Source organism: Dipodomys spectabilis, unplaced genomic scaffold (assembly GCF_019054845.1).
Source record: "Dipodomys spectabilis isolate Male_0828 unplaced genomic scaffold, ASM1905484v1 ptg000436l, whole genome shotgun sequence".
NCBI lineage: Eukaryota > Metazoa > Chordata > Mammalia > Rodentia > Heteromyidae > Dipodomys > Dipodomys spectabilis.
In genome coordinates, this window is record NW_024871113.1 from 6617548 (window position 1) to 6643663 (window position 26116).

General features: G+C 36.1%; 1 protein-coding gene across 1 annotated transcript in view; it reads right to left on the reverse strand.

Annotated features, from left to right (window-relative positions):
* Positions 1-10827: 10827 nt before the first annotated feature.
* Positions 10828-26116, reverse strand: part of Pdgfc (platelet derived growth factor C) — a 197413-nt gene continuing 182124 nt past the window's right edge. The window contains exons 4-6 of the mRNA XM_042668451.1: positions 22797-23004; positions 17222-17439; positions 10828-11546 (exon numbers count right to left, since the gene is read on the reverse strand). Of these exons, the coding sequence (XP_042524385.1) occupies positions 11430-11546; positions 17222-17439; positions 22797-23004 (543 nt within the window). The 3' untranslated portion in view covers positions 10828-11429. The remainder of the gene's footprint in view (positions 11547-17221; positions 17440-22796; positions 23005-26116) is intronic.

Here is a 26116-nt window from a genome sequence, read left to right on the forward strand (position 1 = left end):
AGAACTTAAATAAGTTTAGAACATAAATGAGTAAAGTTCTAGACGAGAACTATCATTTCAGTTGTCCAGCATAATCCTGACTCCAGTGAGCAATGTACATTCACTAAAGTTCTAAATGTAAGCTTTTGACGAAACTTTTCTCATCTGAAACCCTGCTCTAAAGCTGTAAATGTAAGTACTGGAAGAAACTGCAAAAGATTTATGTTAGTTCACATTTCTCAATGACCCATGAGGTAAAGAGAACAGGAAGTGACATAATCTATGTAACTCTCAAGTTATCATTTTAAAAAAAACCTAGTTAATGAATGGAAGTCTTTATCTGCAAAGTCATTTTTTTTTTTTTATGGTACTTGGGTTTGCATTTAGAATTGTGAACTTGTTAGACTGGTGTGTTACCACTGAGCCATGTCTCCAGTCCTGGTTTTCTCTGGTTATTTTTAGGATAGGATCTTACTTTCAGCATAGGCATGCTCCTGGACCACAGTTGGATTATTTTAGGCTTCCCATAGTTCTTAAAATTACAGGCTTGCACCAGATTCCTTTCATGGGCGTTGAATCTCATGGACTTTTCTGGTTGAAATGGCTTTATGCCTCAATCCCTCTGATCTTAGCCTCCCATTAAATTTGGGATGACAGATATCTTCCACTCTAACTAGTTTATTTGTGTTGAAAGGGGGATTTTTTTGAAATTTTTTTTCTGTAGTTGACCTTAAGCCATGACCCAATGTATCTCAGCCTCCCAAGAAACAAGGACTAAGCATGAGTCATTGTGCCTGACTTCAAAACTCATTTTTAAGTTATACTGATTAACTGGAGCCATAGTGTACATTTCTTAATACTACATACAAATTTGATGAACAAGCTATTAAGAACATAAGAAATTTGGTGGAAATATTTGGGCTGGTGATTCCTAGAATCTTAAAGAATCTGCATCTATAATATTATCTGAATACTCTCAAGATATCAGTTATGGGTAATACACAATTAAATAGCTATAAATCATCTCATTGCCCAAACAATAAATTAAGAAGTCTGTAAAAAAGTAATTTGAGCTTAACTTCTATATTTATTTATGCAAAATTAATTGAGCAGTTCCTAGATATGAAACTTCAGACTGCTTTTTAAGAGTGCTGTAGATGAACTTACTCATGTTGGTGGCTGATGAGAAGAAAGCCTCTCCCTGAAACTTGAGGAGACATACTGTGCTAGAAGGCTCAAGCCATTTTTATTGAAGTGTCTTCAACCCAAAAGTTGATGAGCTGTAATGAACTGCAGGATGATGAGGTGACACATTAGTGACTCTTTGTGTTCTTCATCATGTCTGATAGAAAGAGCAACAATCCGTGGGTAGAAGGTAAAGGATTTCACAATCTGATTTGATCCTAGGATTTGGCTGGGTGCCTAGGGTATAGGTTTTCATAAATGGGTGCTGGGAACACCTTTAGACTAAAAGTGAAGCTTGTTTTATAGGAAGGAGGGCATAAACTTTGTTTACTCAGGAAATGGTGTCATTAAATTTAAAAGCAAATGCAAGTACATGGAGGAAGAGTTTTTATAGACACTAAATAGAAACCTCATCATCCTTTTCAAATGTTTCTTCAAGTCTAAGTGTAATAATAGATAATTATTCAGTCATGCCACATACCCACTTCCTGATTTAATCTCCAGCTAGAAAAATTAATAGTAAAAAGTTTCCACAAAAGTCATCATTGTGAAGTATTTAAGTATCTTTGGATAAAAGACAGTTTGAAAAAAATCACTATGATTTATTACTATGCCAGCTGAGAGGGCAACAAGAGTTATGCCATGTTCACAGCAGTTTCTATACCTTTATTCCTCAAAAGATGACAAAAAACATTGTCAAAATAAAGCTTTTTCGTGATCTAGTAGGATTTTGATTTTGCAGATCAGACACATTAATTAACCCATGTAAGATACATGACAATGATCAAAGCTCATTGGTTGCATTATTGTTTGTCCCAGGAAACTTCTAAAGACAGTCGGTGTGAAATTGATCAAATTAAGCCTTTTCATCACACACATTTTTCTTATTTAGAGTTTCTTTTTACAGTAGTAATACACAGTAGTCCTTAGGCCCCAGGGGTTTTAGAAACTGAGCGTAGAAATAGGTTCAGCCTCTGTCCTTCTGCCTCCGTTTAAATGCTGGCAAAATCACAGATCCATATCACAGTGAAAACACAGCAAATCAAATTTTAGTCAATGAATTATTCATGCAATCCTACTGTACTTGTAGATTTTCCCTCAATGCAGGACCTGTAGCTACTAATCTGTGGACATATTTGAAATTAAGATTATCATGAGATTTGAAAGATAACCACTATTAACATCTGAAATCCAACACCTGTTGCTCACACTTGTAACATTAGCTACTCAGGAGGCTGTGATCCGAGTCTTGGTTTGATGCCAGCCTGGGCAGACAACGCTGAGTCTCCTATTTCTAATTAAACAGTAAAAAGCTGGGAATAGAGGTTAACTCAAGGTGTAGAGTGCCAATTGAGTCAAAAAGCTAAGGAAAATTACAATGTCCTATGTTCAAGCCCCAGTACTGGTAAAAGCATAACAAAACAAAATGAAAAAAGAAAACAAATAAACAACTGAATTAGGAGATAGGAATTTTGATCCTTATCCATCCTAAACACACTGTATGCTCAAAGCATCAGAGGACAGGAAACTATGGAAACTCTGGAAGACGCTTGTCATACTAAGGATGACTTCCATTCGACCACCTTTATAGAAATAGCACTGAGATGCAGTTCTACCAGTTGTACCTATTTGCACTAATATGGTTAACTTAGGAAAGAAGCTGTCCAATGAGGCAGTGTTATCTTTTTTTCCATATAAGTAAGGAGAAGAGAAAGGTTTCTGGGGTGTTTGAGATATGGAAACTGAAGTTGGACCTGATGGCCTCAGATGAAATCATTGCCTCAGGTCTTTGCACTGAGTGATGTCCCCTCTTCCCACTCCAGGAAGAATGGACACATGCCTCTGCCACAGTTAATCTCAATAAAAGATGTTTTCAGAGAGGGTTGAGTAGAATTCCTTTATCAAAGGCGTCTCATTCCTCCAATTATTTTCAAGCTCCTTGCTGAAAAGGAAATAAAAATTAAAGTATATATAATCCTTACACTGTAGCTCTGTTTGGCAAAGAAGCTTTAGAATATTAAAAGTGGTCTAGAATTCTTTCTTCCTACATCAAAGTAAATGGTAGACTGGATATAAATTGTGCACTATGCAAATGATTAAAAAGATAAAGGCAGAAAATATGAAAATAGTTCATGTTAGAAAAAAGAAAAGTGGTGAGGAGGGGAAAAGATTGAGAAAGATATCAAGTCTGAGAAACTAAGATGAGAGAGAGTGAGAGATAGAAAAAGACAGGGAAACAGAAAGAGAGGAGAGAGACATACATACAAAGACAGAGACAAAGAAAGAGAAATAGATACACAGAGACAGGAGAGAGTGAAAGCAAATTTATGAAGAAAAATTTTCTAAATATTTTCTATTATAAAATGGTTTATTAACACAAAAATAAAACATTCCACTAAATATTTATTAGATTTTTCTATGGCTTTCTATTATTAAAAATATTTACCAATTGTAAAGTACATAATATAATTAATGAAGATAAGGTCCATTGTTCATTGTTGAAGATGTGTATTAAGTTGTCAGAGATTATTAACTCTTTTCTTTTAAACAGCAAAGGAACAATTAATGTAATAAAAGCAAGTGCTTAGCAAATGATTTCATGCTTTTTAGTGTTTTCAGTAATATGTTTTCATTACTACTAGGCTTGTTTAGAAAAGTTATACCTTTGTTGATGAATTATTTCCCCAAATATGTGATTTCTTCTGGACCTTTTCAACTTCTTTGTCCCCAAGTTTCAAGTGAAAGTACACACAAAATTCTAGAAACACCTTCAAACAATAATTATGCATTTTCTGTTTCTGTTTCTATAGATTTGTATGTCCTGAATGTTTCACATGCGTGAGAATATTCAGGAAGTCACCTATTTTGAATGCTTTTCTGTTTATTGTGCTGTCAGAGTTCATATGCGCCATGGCATAGTACTTTTTTTCCCTTGACCTAATAGTATTCCATTGCAAGAACATACTACACTGTTTCCATTTTAATTGATGGATATTTAGGTAGTTTCCACATTTTGGCTATGCTGAAAAATGTTACTACGAACGTTTGAGTGTTGAATTTTTGACCCTCTTGGGCATATATTTAGGAGTTGAATTACTGAGTTGTAGTTATCACTGGTTTTTAGTTTTTGAAGAACTGCTGGACTACTTCCCCAAAGTGTCACAGTTTGCAATAGGATTCTAATTTCATATATTCTTACACCTGTGAGTTTTTATGATTGACTTACAAGAATTCTTCATATATTCTCACACAAGACCATATGCTGATATAGGACTTAGAAATGTTTTCTCTAGCAAACAATATACACTTGTAATCCTAGTGATTCAGGACACTGAGACTCAGAAGATCATGATTCAAAGCCAGTCTGGGCAGAAAAGCCCATAACCAGAAAAATGTGAGGATAAACAAGCATAAAGTCCTGAGTTCAAACTCTGGTACCAGGAGAAAGAAAGCAAAAGAAGATGTTTTCCTTCTATGAGTATTTTCTCTTCAATTGGTTGAAATGTAATCTGATCTATGAAACATTATTTTAATTTTCATGATACTCTGTTTACATTTCTGTTTATTTTTTTCCTTGTGCTTTTCGTGCTGTGTCTGAGAATCACTTCTAGGTCATCAAAAATTTATTCTATGTCTTCCTCAAAGTTTCATTTATACTTTTGATTCATTTGGGTTAGTTTTATACGTGGTACAACGAAAAAGTCCACATTCATTCTTTTGCATGTGGATGTTCAGTTGTTCCTGCAGGAAAGCTATTCTCTCTCTCTCTCTTTTTTTTTTTTTTTGTCGGTTGTGGGGCTTGAACTCTGAGCCTGAGCGCTGTCCCTCAGCTCTTCAGCTCAAGGCGAGCACTCTACCGCTTGAGCTACAGCACCACTTCTGGTTTTCTGGTGGCTTATTGGAGTTAAGAGTTTCACAGATTTTCTTTTTTAAAAAAAATATTGTGAAAATACTGTACAGAGGGGTTACAATTACATGGGCAAGATAATGAGTACATTTCTTATCAAGTATTGTAGCCTCCTCCTTTGTTTCCTCTTCCCATCCCATCCTCCCCCAACCTCCCACCCAACAACCCCCCCCCCCCCCCCCCCCCCCCCCCCCCCCCCCCCCCGCCCCGCACCAAAGCTGTATAGTTCGTTTTCGACATAACGACTTGCACATCTCATTGTTGCAATGGGTCCACCTGTATCCCTATTTAAACGATTTGTTTTTTCCCTTCCCCTCCACAAATTATAACAACATCAAATACTGTGAAAGCAGGGGTTATACAGTGAAGGAGGGACATAAAAAGCAACAAAGAAATAATCTTATAAATGTGTTAGAAACAATCGCATGAAAGAAAAAAAAAACATTTGAATACATATCTTAGGATTCATTTCCCTAACATCAACTTATCTGTCCTTTTCTGCTTGACTAGACATATACTAGTTATTGCAAGTAAGGGAAACCATGGGACCTATGTTTCTTTGGGCCTGACTTACTTCACTTAACATAATTTTTTCCAAGTCTTTCCATTTCCTAACAAATGGGGCAATGTCATTCTTTCTGATGGAGGCATAGAATTCCATTTGTGTATTGTTGGTGGGAGTGTAAACTTGTTCAACCACTTTGGAAAGTAGTATGGCGCTTCGACTCCACATAGAGCTCCCCTATGACCTAGCAATCCCACTTTGGGGCATTTACCCAAATGTTCACAAACAAGACTACACTAAAGCTACCAGCACTATGTTTATTGCAGCCTTATTTACCATAGCTAAGATATGGAACCAACCCAGATGCCCCTCAGTAGATGAATGGATCATGGACTTTCTTGCCCGCACTGGCTTTGAACTGTGATCCTCAGATCTCAGTCTCCTGAATAGCTAGGATTACAGGCGTGAGCCACCAGTGCCCGGCAGGATAGCTATTCTTTAACCATTGACTTGTCTGGGTACTCTTGTCAAAAATCAAGTGATGGGAAATGTAGTGTCTATTTCCACTTCTCAATTATATCCTATGTATTTGTGGTCTAATATTATTTTCCTCATCACACTACTATAACTTGAAAGTAAGTGCTGAAGTTGGGAAGTGGGAACCTGCATCTCTATACTACTTTTCCAAAATTTCCTGGCTATACTGGCTTTCTTGCATTTCCAAATGAATATTTAAAAAGAACTTATCAATTTATTTAAAAAAGCCATTTAGAATCATGACTATAACTTAAAATATTTTCAACATTATTTTTAAACTACACATTCCCTACAAAAAGGATAAAGCTCATTGTTAAATTGTCTAAAGTATTTTTTTCTGAATATGACTTATTTTTATTGGTTTAGCAATCAGGAAAGTAACTGGACCAGGAATAGGTGAAAGTTCAAATGCTTCCTTCAAATGTGCACAAAAGGTGTAATTACTCAGGGGGGAAGTGATTCAGATAGGAAAAACAGTATAATTATCATTTCAATAACCCAGAGGAAGTGACTGGAGAAAGTAGAAGAACAAAGTATACATAGCTTAGAAGTCTAGGGTTTGGAGATATTGCTAGATTGCTAGTTTCTGGAAAATATAAATATGCCATAGAGCTATATGTTATATGATTGATTATGTAAAACAAGTCAAAATAGGTAAATGATTAGATAATGAGTCATCTACTACTGATTGCATCATTACAATTGAAGACTTTTATATGTTGAAAATTTAAGTGATATTATATAAGATATAAAAAGCAAACAAATGAATTCATGCATCTCAAATTTAAGGGACACTATAGTCTAAGGTGGACTTCTTAGGGAAATCACTGACTAGAATGTAAAGTCTCAAAGATTATTAAAAAAAGAAAAAAATATGATTTTGCACAATGAGGAATGGGTGTTTTTATATACATGTTCTAGGTGTGTTGGCAGGTACTTCAACAGAACTAGAAGACTGGACTAATTATAGGAACCAGCTTCTATCTACTAAGTCTTGTATTTTATAGCAGATGTTCAGAAACATTTAGAAACTCTGGGATTTTGATGCCATATTAGTATTACACTAATAACTTACTCATTTGTATAGTCATTTCATTTATTCATTGATGCAAATTGTTACTGATCCTCAATTTGATTCAATCTCTAGCCAAGGCAATGGGGGAAGAAGGGTTGATTCATGGAAAGATTCTCAATAGAGCAAGCATCTAATGGAAATCAAAATGAGGGAAGATAATAATAAAACATGACAATGGTCATAACAACCTTTCCTGTGACATGGGGTAAATGGAAAGGAAGAGGAAAACCTTCCAGAGAATGGGGCATTTAGAAAGAAACAAGAGAGGAAGTTATGAGTAGGTAACACCAGAATTTGTACTCCCAGGACAGCAAGGTGTGTACTGCATACAAATGTTCAGCAATACTGCATTCTTAGGAAACCTCAAGAATTCACTGGAGTGATGTTATGTGTGAGGGTGTAAAATGAACAGAAAGTAGTAAACAATGAGATTATGAAGGATTTTGTATGCCATACAAAGATTAAAATGTAATCTCCTGGAGTTCCACTGGGAAACTTCAACTGATGTTACACAATCAGACTTACTTGAAAGGCAGTGCAGAGGGCAGATCAGGCAAGAGTTAGGCCACAAGTCAGGTCTGAATCTCAGTGAAAGGCCAAATTAGAGCTGCAGCTTCAAACATGGGGCAATAGACACAACTACGAGAGTCAAGGAGACCTGATGACCAGTCACAACAGGATGGAAAGTAATTGATTGACTGCAAAGATTGAATGTCTATCCAAATGCTCTAAGGTGAAAACTTTGTTCCAGTATGATGGTATTAGGAAGTGGAACCTGTGGAAGATAAGTCATAAGGATGAAGCCCTCATGAATGGGATCATGGCCCTAAAAAGTAGATCCCAGCAGGCAGCTGAGATCTGAGGATTTTGGTTTGAAGCCAGCCAGGAAAATCAGTGAGACCTTCATCTCTAACCAGTAAAAATCTGGAAGTGGAGGTGTAGCTCAAGTGGTAGAGAATTTAGTCCTGTGCAGAAAAGCTAAGAAACTGCCTGGAAGTAGTACTCACACACACACACACACACACACACACGCACGCACGCACGCACACACACACACACACACACGGTAGAGAAAAGAGCTCTTTCATTCACTTTTCACCATGGGAGGATACAACAACAAAGATAGCAGTCAAGCCTGAAATGAACTTCACCAAACCTGACCATGCTAGAACTTGATCTTAGACTTCCAGCCTCCAGAACAGGGAGAGATAAATTCTTGCTTATAAGCTCCATAGTCTATAGTGCATTGCATTAGCAAGCTCAACCAAGACATCTACTATAATCTCAATTTTCCTACTCCTTATGAAGGTAAAAGGTGTTCATCAGTTTGCTTCATTTCTAATATATGTTTACAATAGATTAATATACCAGAGGAGACAGGATTTTACGTTATCCTTTTTGAGTTAAAGGTATTACATGAACTACAGAACTTGTAGTTTTTAACTTTCCTTAAACCAAATCACAAGTATAAGTGAGTGCACCTGTAAACAGTGGTATTGTGAAAATAAAATACAAAAGCATGATTTTCAGTGTAGGGTTGTCCTTACTTTGTTCTTTGTACATTTCAAAGTATATATAAGGATTATTACATGAAAAGGGGAAAATAGAAATTTGATATAGACAGAAAAATGTAGTCATAAACACTTAGTAAAGGCAAGCACCACCAGGAAAACATTTCTCCCATTCAGGGATAAAGGATGAGCTACATGTGATAAAGACTGTGTGGTCAAGACAATGACATTGCCTGGACTTCTGAGCCATTGGGAACACATACTTTACCAACTCATTGTGTTTGCTCCAAGAAATCAATGTGATGAGATAGCTGAGTAATTGGTCATGAGTCAGGCAGTCCTTATGCTGGTTCCACTTATTCACTTGCAATGGGAGGTAGAATTTCTGTCTTTAGAGAGAAAATGTTACTCTCAACATGTCATAAGAAAACAAAAAGATGAACTTTAAAATTACAAGAGAAAGAAGGTAAGCCTATGCAACTGTTAGAAATACTAAACACTTCAATGGGACATTTACTGTAATGTTTCAGTTTTTACTATACTAGTGACACTTGCAAATGGCCAATGTATTGCATGTCTATTAAGCATAGTTAAGCTATGCTTTTATAAGGCTGAAACAAATCAACAAGGTGGAGAGAATGAGAAAGATCATAAGCTTATTTTTTTTTATTGTTTTGTCATGTGGTAAGAGGATGGGTAGGATTACAGGGTATAACAGGCACAGAAAAAAAAAACAGATCTGGAAGGGCAGTCTGTAGCTAACACCTGGATATGATCATTGGCCATCTCCAGGTACTGAAAATGCCTGTCACCAGGAGATTTACACCTGGAACTGAGAAGCCATGCCTTGAAGGGTGCTATGAAAATTATTCTAATCCATATCAATTATGATTTGTAATCCTTTTAGTGGTTGCTCTTGAAAATAAAAAAAAATAAAGGCCAGAAGTTGATGAGATTTCCTCAATTTCATGTTGTCATGTAATAACTTATTACAAAAGTCACAGGTTACTTTATGACAGGTGCAGTTTAATTAATCAGAAATCATTAAGACCAGTGAAGGAAAGAAAATTACTGTTCCAAAATAATAGGAAGATGTATCAGGCTTGGACTCTAAATAGTTCCTTTTTCTATGGCCTTTTTAATTAATTTGAGTTTTGTATAATAAAAACCTTGGTAACACAAAATTTCAGCATTTTCATTTTCTCAGGATCTAAACATGAGATGAAATGCGCGCGTGTGCATGTGCGGGCGTGCACGCGCGCGCGCACACACACACACACACACACAATTTTTCCCCAAAATAGCCACATTCTTTTATTCAATTATTCAATACATTTTTAATTCAAAGAATCACCACACAACCTAGGCACAATATTATGCATTTTACAAGCAAAGTATTTTACTAATTTTCATGTCAATTGCCAAAGAGTACAATAAGTGAACTAGTTAAAGGATATGCTTCTGTACATAAAAATAATAATGTATTTATACAAGTGTATGGAACAGAGTTCAAAGGTAAGAAAAACCCTAGCATCTCAATAAATAGGATGTGTTCCTATAGCACAACATGCTTTGTTAGGAAGTCGTCCAGTCAATTTTATCAAGTGCTTTAAGTTCTCCTGAGCTAAGTTTCTATTTCCCCCAAGAACAGGTTACATTAATAATGACTAAATCTGAATGTCTACTTTTCATTAATTGCTGTTTATTTGCATCTTGATGGCAGAGATGGAAGAAAGGATAATTTAATCGTTTCCCAAAAATCTTTGTGATTTACCAGTTCTTTTGATTTCCCACTTCCATATTTTAAAAATGTAGATTAGTCTAAGCTCAAGCACCATACAAGAGGAAAAATACATGTTTTTGGCAGAGCAACTATATTTTATATCACCTTTGTCCCTCTGGCTATAACAATTCTGTTTAGAAAATAAACATTGCAAAGCTAAAATAATTGATCTATATTGTCATAAAAAAGAATATTAAATACCTTTGGTAAAAATAGATATATTTCACAAGATTAGAAAAGCCAACAGTTATAATGTCAAAAGAAGAAAATAAAAATGTACACATTAAAACACATGAACCAACTTATGAATAAAATGAAGGTAAGGCTACTCTTCTTTTCTTCGGGTTCTCCTCCTTTGAACCCTAAATGTAGGTCTCTTTTTTCCAAATGGTTGATGTTTGAATAAGAAGTATGGAAAAATCCAGTCTTTCCAATGGCACCAGTTTAAACTGTAGCAACATAGTTCCTCTTCCAAAACTAAGTTTAGAGAACATAGAGTATTCTGGTTTATTTATGCAAATATAAAGGGAAAATTCTAGATTTCCTATAATTTTAGGCCCACAACATTGGGTTTTTGTGTTAAGCAGGGCAAATAAGTCAGATGCTCATTTGTACAGGTTTTTCTTTTACTGACATTAACCTAAGCCACAACAGGATAAAATATAGAATGTAGCTAGTAAAAAAAGAACACAGCAACTCTGTCAGTGGCTAGTGATCGATAGACATTTAGTTTTAATTTTCCTCATGATTTGCAGACTTGTTCTGTAATCCTTTGGGCCTCTTCTCTGAAGTTCTTCTTCACAACTCCTAACTCCACTCCTCTTGAGCAGATGGAAGGTCCTTGAAGCCAACAACTGAGATTAAGGGTGGAGATAATGCCTAAATTCTCTAACAAAGCCAGAAGCTGCCCCTGACAGCTCTGGGTTTAGGATGCTCATTGGGCACAACTACCCTCCTGTGTTCCCTCTACATACACAGTCACATTCCTCATGGTGTTCCAAGGCCACATCAGTGAGTGATTTATGCAGTCCTCTGACTCCAGTCTTTGGTCTCAACTGAAGGACCTATAAGAAAACAGCATAAGCCATCTTAAAAATCTGTTTATATCTGTATGTTTGATTTTATATCTAAGTGTCATTTCAAAGAAAAAACTTGAGGCCCAAGAAGGAAATCTGATTTGTAAAGTTCCAATAGTGAAGGCATCTTGTAAATATTACTCCATCTTCCCAAATCACAGTCTTAGCATCGTTTTATGAAAGCACTTCAAAGTCAACAATTTGAAAGCACACTGTCATTATTTTTCTTCTGTAAATATACTTGAGAAACTTTTACCTCAAGTATTTTGAAACTGTTGATGCACAATTTGTTTTTCTGTTTGTTACCTTCTTCCTCTCATTCCTTTATTCACAGTGAACAAATATTTACACTTGGTGCAATACATTAAATACAGGAATAGTGTGGAGGGAAACATGATCCCCTGCAGCTGAGCTTGCTCAATTATGCCACTCATTAATTTTCTTGGCTACACTTCAAGTCCTCTATAAACTTGATGAGATGGATTAGATGTACTTCATAGACATCAGCAGCCTCAGTCACAGCTAACTTTCGGCAGCTGGATCCCACTGTGTGGAGTTAAAGGAAGTCTAGCAACCAAAACAATAATGCCTCTATTAAAGGAAGTAGCTTACAGTTCAGATTGCTGAGAATTTTTAGTAAGAAATACAGCAAAACAGACACTCAAGCTAAACATATTTCCTTTTAATACTGTTGACAGAAGGATTTAGCTGTATATTCTATTGAGGATTATCTGAAGTATTTGATGTCATTCACTATTCAAGTATAGTGTATTTTATTGCTTACAATAGAAATTATAAAGCTTCAAAAGTTGTGTTATTTGTACTCTGTGAACAAAGGACATTAAAGGACACAAAACCATCCAGCTTCTCTATCTGCTGTGTCTGTGATAACTTCATGCAGCAACCTTGAAACGCTACCACTGCTCTAAGTGTTCATTAATCCACAAAGACACAAGTCAAATCTTATGACTGGTTTTATTTGAAGATTTAAAAGAAGACTAGAGAATGCATACTTCATTTGGTGAATGTGATTCGATCAGACCTTAATTAGCTAACATTTTTTGAATACTTACTGGATACTAGGAACAAAAGTAATGCTTTCATATACTTTAACTCACAAGAATCAAAATGCACAATTATTACCTCTAATTTCTACACAAGTGAACAAAGACTTAGAAAGACTAAGAGACATAGTTGTTATTCTTACCTAGACCAAATATGAATAATTAAAGCAAAAGTGGTAGATCACAATTTTATAAAGATTCAAGATGACCAATCATATATTGTACTCATTTAAATAAGAACTTTTGTTCCCTAATGAGATAAACTTCAAAGTCTTACAATAACTAGCAGAAATAGGAAACTTTCAAAGTAGGCTTTTCCATCTATTATAACTCACAATTCTAAAATCAAAATTATTAAGATATATTACTTTAATGTTAAAATCAGTCTGGTAAATATTGAATATGGTTGTACGTCAGTACTTGTTTTTTGAATGAGAGTGTCATAAAATGAATTAAATTTAATTTAATAGTGGTGATATTCCTTATTACTTCATACCAAATTGTTTCTGGAATGGGGCTGGATAAAATAAAATGCAATATCAGCAGCACAGCCATTGTCTTCAGGACCTGCCTTCATCTGTATAAATTTCTCATTCAACAAGAAGAACATATAGAATGACAGATAAAGTTTGAGAGACCATCATCCTGACAGCCTAAGTGATACCTCTTGCTTGCCCTCACATGCTCTGCCCAGATATGTCTGTTGAAGAAAAGCTTTTTGTATTGGTCTATAATGTTTCCAGAGGTATACAAATACTAGAATTTCAGAATGTTTGATTACCTTTAAAGAGTTGAGTGGGAAATTCTAAATAAAGGAGGGAGATATAATTAATGTTTCATTTTACATTGCAAAAGTGCAAGTTCAACTTTGTAAGACAAAAATAGACTTGGAAAATGATTAGGAGGTCTCTGATATTAAAGAGGGAGGAGGTAGATTATGATACCAGATAAGAAACAAGGTACAGCTCACAAAGCTTAGAATATAATTCAATGGCAAAGTGATTGTCTATCATGAACAAGTCCTTTGTTGTGGTTTTGTTCTAGTTTAAAAACAAAATGTTCTCCATAAGCTCATTGTTAGGAATATGGTCCTCAGATAGTGTGTTTTTTTGACGGTGTTGGAAACCTTTCAAAACCATACCTGGAAGATAACAAGTTCATAATAGGAATCTGAATTAAGAATAGAGTAGAAAAGTTGGAAAAACTCAGAGTATACCCAGAAATGAAGTGTTGAGACTGAGGAAAGTGCAGCTTATGAGGATAAAAGAGACATTAGAGGGGGCTGGGAAGGTGGCTCAGTGGTAGAGCGCTTGCCTTGTATGCATGAGGCCCTGGGTTCGATTCCTCAGCACTACATAAGCAAAAAAAACAAAACAAAACAAAACAAAAAACCAGAAGTGGCGCTGTGGCTCAAGTGGTAGAGTGCTAGCCTTGAGCTGAAGAGCTGAGGGACAGCACCTAGGCCCAGAGTTCAGGCCCCTCAACCAGACCAGAAAAAAAAAAAGAGGGAGAGAGACATTAGAGAAGAGTCAAGTACTTTGCAGAGTTCAGGCCCCTCAACCGGACCAGAAAAAAAAAGAGAGAGAGAGACATTAGAGAAGAGTCAAGTACTTTGCATCAGAATAATAGGAATAATGATTTGGAGATATCTCTGGAATTGGCCATACTCTATTCATACCAACCTGAATGGTGTACATGTTTTACTTATTTTGAGATTTGGATTTAAGAAGAGAGTAACTAGGTGCTCGCTCACACAGAGCTTTCTGGGGATATATTTCTTCAAGTTCAGTCATCCAGGCACTCAGAGGTCAATACGACTGTGTTCTGAGGAAGCCTGGCAATAGCTCAAGTTGTCAGTAGATTGTGGCATCATACACATGATGTTGGGTTTGCAAGCATACATAATTTCTAGAGTTACAGGGCCTTAGAGACTGCTACTGATATTTAAAATGAAGAGCATATGAAGGTCCAGTTTCTTGAAAGCAGTCTTTGAGCAGGCTTACAGAGTGAAGCTAAAGATGCAATGGATCCAAAGAAATGAGGTGCCGAGAAATGAAATACCTCTGGAGGAAAGCTTCACTCACGTATGATGCAAAGCCAGAGCAAAGGAGAAGCTCTATGTGCCACAAATGACAAGCTTTAGGCACAGGACTTCCTGAAACTTTAGGAGTCCACATTCCACCATTATGTATCCCTGATTTGGGACATAAAAAGCTACTGGTTTCCAGGTTGCCATCTAGGGTTTCAATATGACTTTGGTTTGATGTTTGCTATTTTCTTATTCCTACCTTTTAGGATAGGAATGTTTATTTACTCTGTACCATTTTAGATTTGAAGTGTATATCTTTATTTTTATTTTACAAGGGCTCTCAGCTAAGTTTCCCTTGCATCTCAGAGGAGACTTTAAACTTGAAATTTTCAATAAAGTAAGAACTATCTAGCCTTAGACACCATTTGAAATGGAGTAAGTGGATTTTGCATTATAAAATAACCAGGAGCATTTGCAGGCCAGTGGTAGGATGCTATTATTTGAACATAAAATGTCTCCATAGGCTCATGTGTTCAAAGTTTGGTCCCCAGATGGAAATGCTATTTGGGGAGAAAACGTAAACTTAAGGGTCCAGGGTCTCACTGGAAGCAGAAAATCACTGGGGCAGATCCTTGATACTATCTTTCCCTAGCTCCTTTCTCTATTCACATCTCTGCTTCTTGGGTACCATAATATGCTGCTGTGCTCTGCCATACTACTGACACCAAGAGCAAAATAAATCTTTCTTTCTTTTAAGCATGTTAGGCACTCGATAACAGTAATAATTAAGTCAACTAACACCATGAAAGGATCAATCAATCAGTAAATAAAAATAGTTTGAAGAAGCATGTCCCAAGGAAATCCGTGCTTGAGAGTGTGAAAGAGCAACAAACTAAGAGTCACCAAGCACAGAGACTCAGCACATGCAAACCTGAACTTGTTCAGGTCAGTGATTGGGAATGGGATTCCTTTCCAAATTCTGGTACAAACTTTCCCCAATGGATCTAAGGTTAGCAGAGTAAAACTATTTTAAAAAAAGAAGAGCCAGGAGCCAGTCAATCATGTGGGTAATCCTAGCTACTCAGGAGGCTGAGATCTGAGGAAAATGGTTCTCAGCTAGCTTGAGCCGTAAAGTCCATGAGACTTTTATCTCCAATGAACCACCAGAAAACTGGAAGTGGTGCTGTGGCTCAAAGTTGTAGAGAACTAGCCTTGAAGAAAAATCTCAATTAAATCTCTATGACTGAAAAGAAAGAAAAGAAAGAAAGAGAGAGAGAGAGAGAATTAACCATATGAATATATCAACAATATGAATGTCATTTAATTATCATACATTTAGAAGAACAACTATAGTCATATTACCTGTAGGTAAAATATGGCTATAATCATCCTATGCAAAGTTTGGTGATCAATGCTTTTTTGGAAGACAGCTACTGAGTCTGAAAGTTTTGCTGATGGTTTTAAACTAAAGAATTTTTCTGAGGCTTAAAAATAGGTATTATATACTTGGAGCCAAAGTTTTACCTAAAACTAATATTATTTAATAAAGAACTGTAGAAGAATAGGATGGAGGGAATTATTGTTGACCTGGGGCTTGACCTGGAACCACAGCATGATGCATTCTCAGCATATGATAAGCTTGTAATTAAAAAAAACAAACATAGTGTCAAGTCTGGGTTTCTAGGTCTAAGAATGGTGGTCATAAAGTGCTAGACCTAAACCCTAACTCAGGTTCTCAAGTCCACCTACTTCAGCAAATTCAAGGTTGAACAACTTTAGGTGTGAAAACATCACAATCACAGATAAGTTCATATCCTTATCACATCTCTTAGGTTACACCAGGCGACTCTAATACCAGCCCAGCATCTGAGGCACTTCAATTTTAATACTCTCTAAGAGCTAACAACCTAAATTGTTTTTCTTGCTAGTATTTTACCTCAGGGCCTGGTGCTTGTTCAAATTGTACTTTACCACTTGACCTATGCTCCCAGCCCTGCTTTTTTGTTGGTTCATTGGAGATGGACCATTTGAAAAATGATCAAACAGAACTCAGGCTCCTGAATAGCTAGATTATATGTATGAGTCACTGCCATTCACCTATTTTTTTTTTCTTTATTGAGTTCCCACTGGATGGTACAACAGTGAGGCTGGCCAGCAGGAGCTGGGAGACACCAAGTCTGTAACTTCAAACTGGGGCAGAAATTCATTTTCCTGAGGACATTTAGGAGTATTACACGACAGTACATTGTCTGTAATAGTTAACAACCAGTGGCTGATTTTGATCTGTTTTCCAAAAAGATTGTGATTTAGTAACTCTCATGGAACAAGAAAGCCAGGAAAAGCTGAGGTATTAGCCTATTTTATAGAATCCAAGTATACCCCTGCCAGTCACAGTCTTCACAAAGAGAAGTTCTAAACTTGAAAACACCTTGGTAATGTCATAACCCTTGTTTCTCTCTCTCTAAAGAATATGCTACTTCTCTTTTCCAAACACAAATCAATTTTAGATTCACTGTTCCATCCGAAGTCACACATAATAAATGAAGCCACGAACACAGTCATGTACCCACCTCGTGATATTTCTTGGTGACTTTGCTGGGGACACACTGACATTCATTGCAGTTGTGGAGACAGCAGGCACAGTTTCCTCCACAACGTTTCACCAGGAGACAACCTGGCCAGAAAATGGTGTCGGTTCTCTTTAGCTCTTCCCGTATGGACACTGAGAAGTTCCGAGGTGTGCAGCTGTATAATCTTACCTCCTCTTTCAGGAGGTTCAGATCCACAACTAAGACAGAAAAAAAGCAAAGAAACTGTAGATGTTTATGTCTGAATGTGCATTTATTTCATAAAACTCTTTCATAGAGAAAGCAATAACTCTAACAATATCCCTTGTTAGTTGAGTGACATTATAGGGCTCTACACTCACCAACTGGACTTTCTTTTTCCTAGAAAACAAAGCTTCATTATGACTTAGGGATGAACAAAGGGATGCCATTGTGCAATATTAAGATCAGAGCCAACTAAACAGTTGAGAGTTATAAATAGGAAACTTGACAGAGAGGGTGAGGGCTACACCTTTGAACCTTAGTAAAAAAGCAGACAAGGAGAGCTTTGGAATGAAGTCTAGAATGTTAAACTGAATGCTTTGAATAAATAACAAATGCACTTTTTAAAAGGATTAGAGCCTCAGACAAAGACGAGCAATTTTTAATCTTGTCACTAGAATTTTCTATAAACTATATAGCCAAGAAGCTCATCACATACAAAAAGAGAATGGAGGAGGTATCTTTCTGAAGAGAGCTGATTATAAAATGCTGTATTTTAGAAAAGCAGAAGTTGCTAGAAAGAACAAATGTGTTAGGATATGGTCTTTGAAATTTACTAGTTTCCTTCCGATTTTTATCTTCCGCATGCTAAAGAAAGAAGTCTAGTTTTGTTATAACCATTGTCTCTACTCTTGTACCAACTTGGTTAACTATGTTGCATCTTTTTTCTTTTTAAGATTATCTACTTGTAAAGATCAAACAAAATAGCCTTTTATTAGATAGGTGTAGTGAATCCTTAAAGAAACATTGCTATTAAATCAAAATAATAAAGCTTCAGGAAAATCATAGCAAAGTAACATTTTTTAAATCATCTATTCAGACACAGTTCTTTCTGTTTTAGTTTTTTTTAAAAAACTTAGGAATGCTATATAAAATATAATGCATCTAGTTAAATATCTTTAATAGCTCTGGAAACATGATAAACTTGTATGAAAGTATTTTCTAGGTTAAGCATTGTCATTTTAAAAATACAGATGTAAAAATCAACTGCTACTGTTTGTTTTTAATCTTAAAAAATAAAAGTAATTAAGAATCAAATAATTGTTGTTTTAAATTTATTAGAGCTGTCTCCCAAATTGTCAAAGGAAGACAGTTTTAGTGTACCTGAGAACTATATTACAAAAATGTGCATATGTAATGATTCTTTCTAAACATGAGTGGCTGGTTAAAACCTAGGTTAATGCAGGGATGGGAGCTTTACTTGGTACATCATGGGTCCATTTCAACAATTTTAAGCTGAAAATTAATTTTTCCAATTTGATAGACTAAATCACAGTTTTCTTTGAGTCATGATTTTGTAAGCAATCTTTTGACTGCAAACTTTATTTTTTTGTCATTTGTGGGGCTTGAACTCAGGGCCTGGGCATACTCTCTGCTCTTTTGCTCAAAGCTAGCTATCTACCATTTCGAGTCACTGCTCAGCTTTTGATTTTCTAGTGGTTGCTTGAAGATAAAGAGTCTCACAGACTTTCCTACTCAGGCTGGCTTTAAACTGTGATCCTTAGGTCTCAGCCTCCTGAGCAGCCAGGATTACAGACATGAGCCATCCGTGTCTAGTGAATACAAAACTATTAAAAATTTAAAAGCAAATACCTTTTTTTCTCTCAAATACACTGAAAAAAAATCTCTAAGTGAAATGAATGAGATGATTATCTTAAATGACATCACATATTTTCCATTTTGCAGAATTAACCATGGATATGCAAATTTCTATTTTATTATTAAAACTATACATGATCTTATGCAGATCTTTTCTCTAGAAGGTAATATCTAGGTGAGATGAGAGAAAGAATACACAATACAAAAGCTACAATTGTTAGTGGACATTAAGATAAAAAAATTTATCCCTTTTCAGAAGGTGAATGAAGCTTAAAGCTTTCAAAAGATACTGAGGTACTCTAAATTATAGTTTTAAACATGGTATTTGGTGAAACTAGAAAATCAGAGAGCATATGTTCTTAAATGTTTACTTAACCACAATAAAAAGCTAGATATATTTCCCAAATGAACTGAGTCATGATACCTGCTACAATGTGAACATTTAAACACACTTTCAACTTAATTTCCACTCATTCATCACATTTGACACACAAGGTACAGGGTTTTTTGTTTTTTTTTTTGTTTGTTTGTTTTCTGGTTTTTTTAGTCCTAGTGAAGCTAGACTTAGAACTAAGCATCTTATTTTATTCTATTCTGCAGTAACAATAAATGATGACCAGAAAAAGAAATAAAAAGAAAAGAAGCTGAAATATAGGACAGTAGTCCATATTGGGATGGAAAGAATTGAGTATAAATTTGCACATTGTCTTGAAATTCATGCTTCCTGCTCCTGAGTTCTCAAGAAAAACAAACTTTTATATCACGCAACAATAATCTTGTATCAGAAATTCAGAAGAGCATCTAGGCAAAAAGGAAGGAAAGGGAAGTAGAAGATAAGGAAAGAAAGGAAAGGAACAGAAAGTAGAAACATCCTCCCTCAAAGAAAAAATTTGATAGTGCAACTCTAGTAATCTCAAGGCAGTTTGCTTCTAGCAAATAATAAAAAATACTCAGCTTTTAGATCCTGCTTTTCATAACTACTTCCTGAGATAATACACGTATTAGTTTGTCTTTCCAAAGATTTTAAACATTATCACAAAGCAAAATCATGATTTCAAAGCAAATGCCATCACCAGTGTAAGTTTTAGCGGAAGGATAATACTGTCAAAGAAAAATATAGCCGCACTTGGCTTTGTTAGTTCCTTCTTTTAAAATATGCAATCCAAGGATATTGTGTTACCATAATGGAATCTCAGGGTGGTCTTTCCAAGATGAATGTGGTAATGCTGTGATATGTTTATTCTGGGGAAAATCTATTTTGATGTCTAATTAGAAGCTTTTAAAAGTTTTTCTACTGTTCCTTTGTAGAAAGTATCTTAAGCAGGCGGTCCGTTTCGTCTGTATTGCTGTTATCCCACACCTGCATTTTGGTTTATGTAAAGTTCCAAAAATATACACTGCTTTTCTCACACTTACTGTATGATTTAAAAGTTAATAGTTCTGGCAAACTGCAAAAAGTTTCAATTTTGAAGGTGTTCAATGAAAACTTGAAAGATATGGTTGGTTCAGTGTTGGAAGCTTTTAAATACATGCTTGCCTCTGGCCAAAACTTGGAGCTGTAGGTATAAAGGAATGGCTGGAAGGGAGGATTTTTAGGCTGTGATCCAGAAATCAGATGTCAAAAAATTAGACGAGCTTAGAATTCATTTCACTGCCCTGCTTCTTACAGATCCACACGATAATCTACTTCACATTTGCTAACAAGGGTCTTATTCACACCATTTCAGCTACTCTGGCAGACGTGCATCTTCCTGTTCCCAAGTGGGAGGAAGGGAAGAGAAGTGTTGTTGGTAAGTTATCCATCAAGTATTCATCAAGAAGAAATCTTATAAATATGTAACAGTGTTTAGCATCTGGATGGGATTCGGCTGCCCATGCCCTTGAACACTGACTTCATATATTGCCAAAAGGAAACCACTAGCAAAATACCATAGCTGGGCAAGTCTGAACATGACCTGCTGAGACTAAATCTCAGGATCCAAGAGGGCTGCAAATCAGTTCTGGGAAGAGCAGGGATCAGATTTCTTTCTGACAACTTAGAACAAGTCTGGTGCAATCTGCCGTGGGAATGGCTCAAATTAACTGTGCATTGTTCCTTCTATAAATTCTCCAGACTGTCATTTTATTTTAAAAGTGATCCTTGGGTAGATTTCAGTGTTGCTGATAGACCAAAACAGATCCTTGTAAGTGTATTATAATTACAATTATACAGTTATTTCTATTACATTTTTATGTCTGATTTGAACATGTCCCAACTGTACTGTCACTAGAATCCTTTCAGAAAAATCTGTTGACATTTTTTTTCAATTTTTTAATGATGTGGAATTAAATTTATCATTTCACTTTTATAAGGAGATTTATCCATTTCGTCAAAAGTGATCATTTCAAATACAAAGTTACTCAAACACAATTCTCCTGGTAACTTTTCCTTTAGGTCATTGTTTCCTTGCTATGAATTCTGCCTTGGAAACTTCTAACTCTTTTATTTTGGTACATGGTTATTTTCCATACTATTTAGATGTTCTAGGCTTATGAAATATAAACAGATATGGCCTTGAGCTAGGGGAGACAGGGTCATCTTTCATCTTTAGTTTTACAGATATAGTACCCCCATTTTCTAGCCTGAGCCTGAGTGTTGCATCTCTGACCATTTCGCTTGAGTCTTTAAGTTTAAAAACTTCAAAGTAAGGCCATGTACTGGTGGCCCATGCCTGTAATCCTAGCTGTTCAGGAGGCTGAGATATGAGGATCATGATTCCAAGCCAGCCCATGCAGGAAAGTCCATGATACTCTTATCTCCAATAAACTATCCCCAAAAGCTGGAACTGGAGCTGTAGCTCAAGTAGTAGAGCACTAGCCTTGAGCTAGTCCAGGAATTGAAGCCCCAAGAATAGACACACACACACACACACACACACACACACACACACACACACACACACACACACACATATCCAAAGTTAGTTGGAATGGGTTTTTGAAAGACAATGAAGAATATCATCAAAATGGCATTTGGGAAGATAAGAAAAGACAGGATGATAAGTAAAATGAACCCCAAGATATGGACACAGGATGTCTTTCTTTGTCATTTTTGGTTCTAATGTATTATGTAAGGTTTTTTTTTTTTGTTTCCTTTGTATATTCCTCCCCCTATGGTATATCCTCTATAATCACTGTACTTGATTTTGGTACCCTGCATCATGTATATACATTTAACTAATTTGGAGAGGGGAAAGGGAATAATAAAACACTGAAACAAGGACACAGGATGACCAATTGCAACAATGATACCCACAAGACACTATATTGGAAATGAACTTTACAACTTTGGGAGGGAAGGCAGAGGATGGGAGAAGAGTGAGGGAGGGGGGGCAGAAAGGAATAGTGGGAGAAAAACAAGGGAAGGGATAACAATGCTAGACAAGAAATGTATTCATTGCCTTACTCATGTAAATGTAACCCCTCTCTACAGCATCTTTACAATAAAATAAAATAAAAGAATGAAAAAAGGCAGGAATTTTCAACAGAAGTACATCTTTTAATTTTCCAAACTTGATTTACCTTTGATCTCTATTCTCATTATATAAGTCTGTTTAAATGATAAGAAACTGGATTGTTGGAATATGCCCCTGAAGAATATTAAACTTTCCCCACAGAAGAATCTGCAATTGGCTGCTAAGAAAATTAAATGAGGCTCTACTCTGAAGAAGGAGCTTACCTCTGGATTTTCTTCCGAAAACAAAAGCCTTGCCAAGAAGCTGCCACGTTGGCCTATACAGATCTTCTAAGTCCAGCTGCCATCTGTCTGGTTCAAGATAGCGAATAAGATCTTCCAAGGTACTAAAGGCAGTAACCGCATTATTAAGCAGGTCCAGTGGTAAAGCTGAAGGGGGTAACACTGTAGGACTCACAGCTTCTGTGACTTGCTGAAAGTAAAACAATCCTCAGTTAACTTTTAAAAATGACAATGTATGCAGCAGTAGTACACAGTAGACACTATGTTGAAAATAAACTACACAACTAGTGGGTGGGTCTGAAGGGAAAAACTGGGAAAGAGCTAAGGAAGGGGTGGCATTGTCCCATAAGACATGTACTCATTACCATACTCATGAGATGGTAACTGCTCTATACATCCCCTTTATAATAAGAACTAACCATTAATTTAAAAAATGATGATGTATTCCTTCTCTCTTCATGGACCAACTTGCATTGACTAAGGATTAAAATACATGGATAGTGAAACTATGCTCAATCCAACTAAAAAATAATTATTTTGTGAAGAATACATGTGGATTATCTCTGATAGGTGTTGTGAAAAATGAGAACCATATCAATTTCCAATACAATAATTCATGGTGGATGTGTATATCTTTATATATATAAAAATTAAAGACATTTGCATGGTTTAACTAGAGACTCATAATGGAAGAAACAATATGATTTGCCAAAGTTTTCTTCTTTTCATTTTCCTCAGTTTGGAAAATGGCTATGAAAGTTAGTTATGAAATTAGTGTTGGATGAGTTCAAAATTTAGTGTCAGCTACATAAGAGGCAGAGATAGGAAGACCATGATTCACAGCTAGTCCAGATACAAATGTAAGACAATATTTAAAAGTAATTAAGCATAAAGGGCTGTGGGTATGTGTGATTCAAGTGTTAGAACATTTGCCTACCAACCATAAGGTCCTGCCTGAGTTCAAACTCCGGTACTAAAATACATAACTGAATGAATTAATAAATAAAAGAATAGAAAATAACCCATAACAGCTAGAATGAAATGCAAGTAAAAATGTATAACATTATTAGAGAATTTCTTAATTAAGACAGAAAATATCTAAACTACAAGATCAGCCTGATACATTTGTCTATAATATGGTTTGAAAATAAGTTTTTTGTTTTTGGTTTTTGTTGGCCATAGGGCTTGAACTCTGGGCTTGGGCGCTGTCTCTGCACTCTTCAGCTCAAGGCCAGCACTCTACCGCTTGAGCCACAGCACCACTTCTGGTTTTCTGGTGGTTTATTGGAGATCACTGGTTTTCTGGTGGTTAATTGGAGATAAGATTCTCACAGACTTTTCTGCCCCACCTGGCTTTGAACCACAATCCTCAGATCTCAGCCTCCTGAGTAGCTAGGATTACAGGTGTGAGCCACCGATTCCCGGCTTGAAAATAAGCTTTAATAAACAGGATTAAAAGACATGAGAGGCACTGGTAGAGTATTTTGTTAAGCCATATAATTGTCATAAGAGTATTGTCCAGAAAACAGCAAAAAAAAAAAAAAAAACAAAACAAACCTAAAGGGCAAACTCCAAACAAGAAGATGGAATGATCAATGTATAAGAAAATGACCTAAAATTCCTGTACTAAAAACTGGAAGAACAAAGAACCCATTAGTCTTGGGTTGTGCCTACATGAGTGTGAGGCACAGCCATGTCTGCTGCCTTAACTGAATGCACTAGACACAGAAACTTACATGTCTTGTGTCCCTGAAACTAATTTGAGGTCCATATTCTTTTATTTATACACACAGAATTATGTGTAATGTTAGTCATCACAGCTTTGTTTGAAACCAGGAAGCAATTTATATGTTCATACATAGGGGAATGAATTAAAATATCAGGAGACTAAAGGAGAAGCACTGAAGTAAGACAATTATTTCAACAGAGGCGGGAGAGTTTTAATAGACTGTTCAAAGATATTTGAAAATTATCTTTTCTCCTAATTTTGAATGTGAATTAAAGATAGGGAAACAAAGCAGAGATAAAAGTAAAACAATGTTGCCTGTGGCTCACACCTATAATTCCAACTGGGGAGGTTGAGAATAGGAGGATTGAAGTTCAAAGCCATTCCAGCAGAAAAGTTAGCAAGACTCTTTTTCAGCCAACATGGCTCAGAACAATGATGTGTGCCTGTCATACTAAGTAAGCTACATGAGATGTTGAGATTTAGAGAATGTGGTTCCAGGTCAGGCATGACAAAAAAAAGTTCTCAAGACTCTATCTCCAGGGAAGAGAAGCTGAACATGGTGGTGTGCACCTGTGATCCCACCTATAACAGGTGTTGGCTCAGATGACAGCTCATGCAGGAAGTGAGACCCTGTTCCTAAAAGCAACCAGTGAAAATTAGGGCTGGAGATGTGGCTCCATGGAGTCTCATCAAAGAGCAAGGATGATGCTTGCGTTAAACTCCAGTACTGCTAAAGGAAGAAAAAGACAAAAATAAATTTTAAAAAGTAATCTTTTCAGGGGCTGGGAAGGTGGATCAGTGGTAGAGGGCCTGCCTTGCATGCATGAGGCTCTGGGTTCAATTCCTCAGCACCACATAAACAGAAAAAGCCAGAAGTGGTGCTGTGGCTGAAGTGGTAGAGCACTAGCCTTGAGCAAAAGAAACACAGGGACAGTGCCTAGGCCCAGAGTTCAGGCCCCACGATGAACAAATAAGAAATGCACTCGTTATCTTGCCCATGTAATTGTAACTCCTCTGTATGGTATTCTCACAATAAAAAAAAATTTTTTTAAATGTTTTCAATAAAACTGAATCCATATATTCAAATAAATATAGGACAAGAAGTACAGAATAAAACTGTGTGTTAATTGATGTTTATAGCAATATTTAGAATAACAAAAATTGGGGAAATGTGAATTAATAATAACGGAATAGTTTAACAATAAACTATTTGATGCAGTGTAACTCCATCAAAAATGGAACCATGGGCAGCTATTTTAAAAAGCTCATTCCAGGCACTCGTAGCTTACTCCTGTAATCTGAGCTAGTTAGGAAGCTGAAAACTATCAGAGTTCAAAACTAACTCAGGCAGAAAAGTGTGAATGACTTCATCTCAATTAAGTAGCAAAAAGCTAGAAGCAGAGGTGTGGCTCAAGTGTCAAAATGTCAAAGTGCCAGTATTGAACTTAATAATCTCAGTGGAAGTTGGAGGCTCTGAGTTCAAGTCCCAGTATGGCAATACATACATACATACATACATACTTACATACATACATACATACATAAATTTAATTATACAAAAACATCCTTGCCA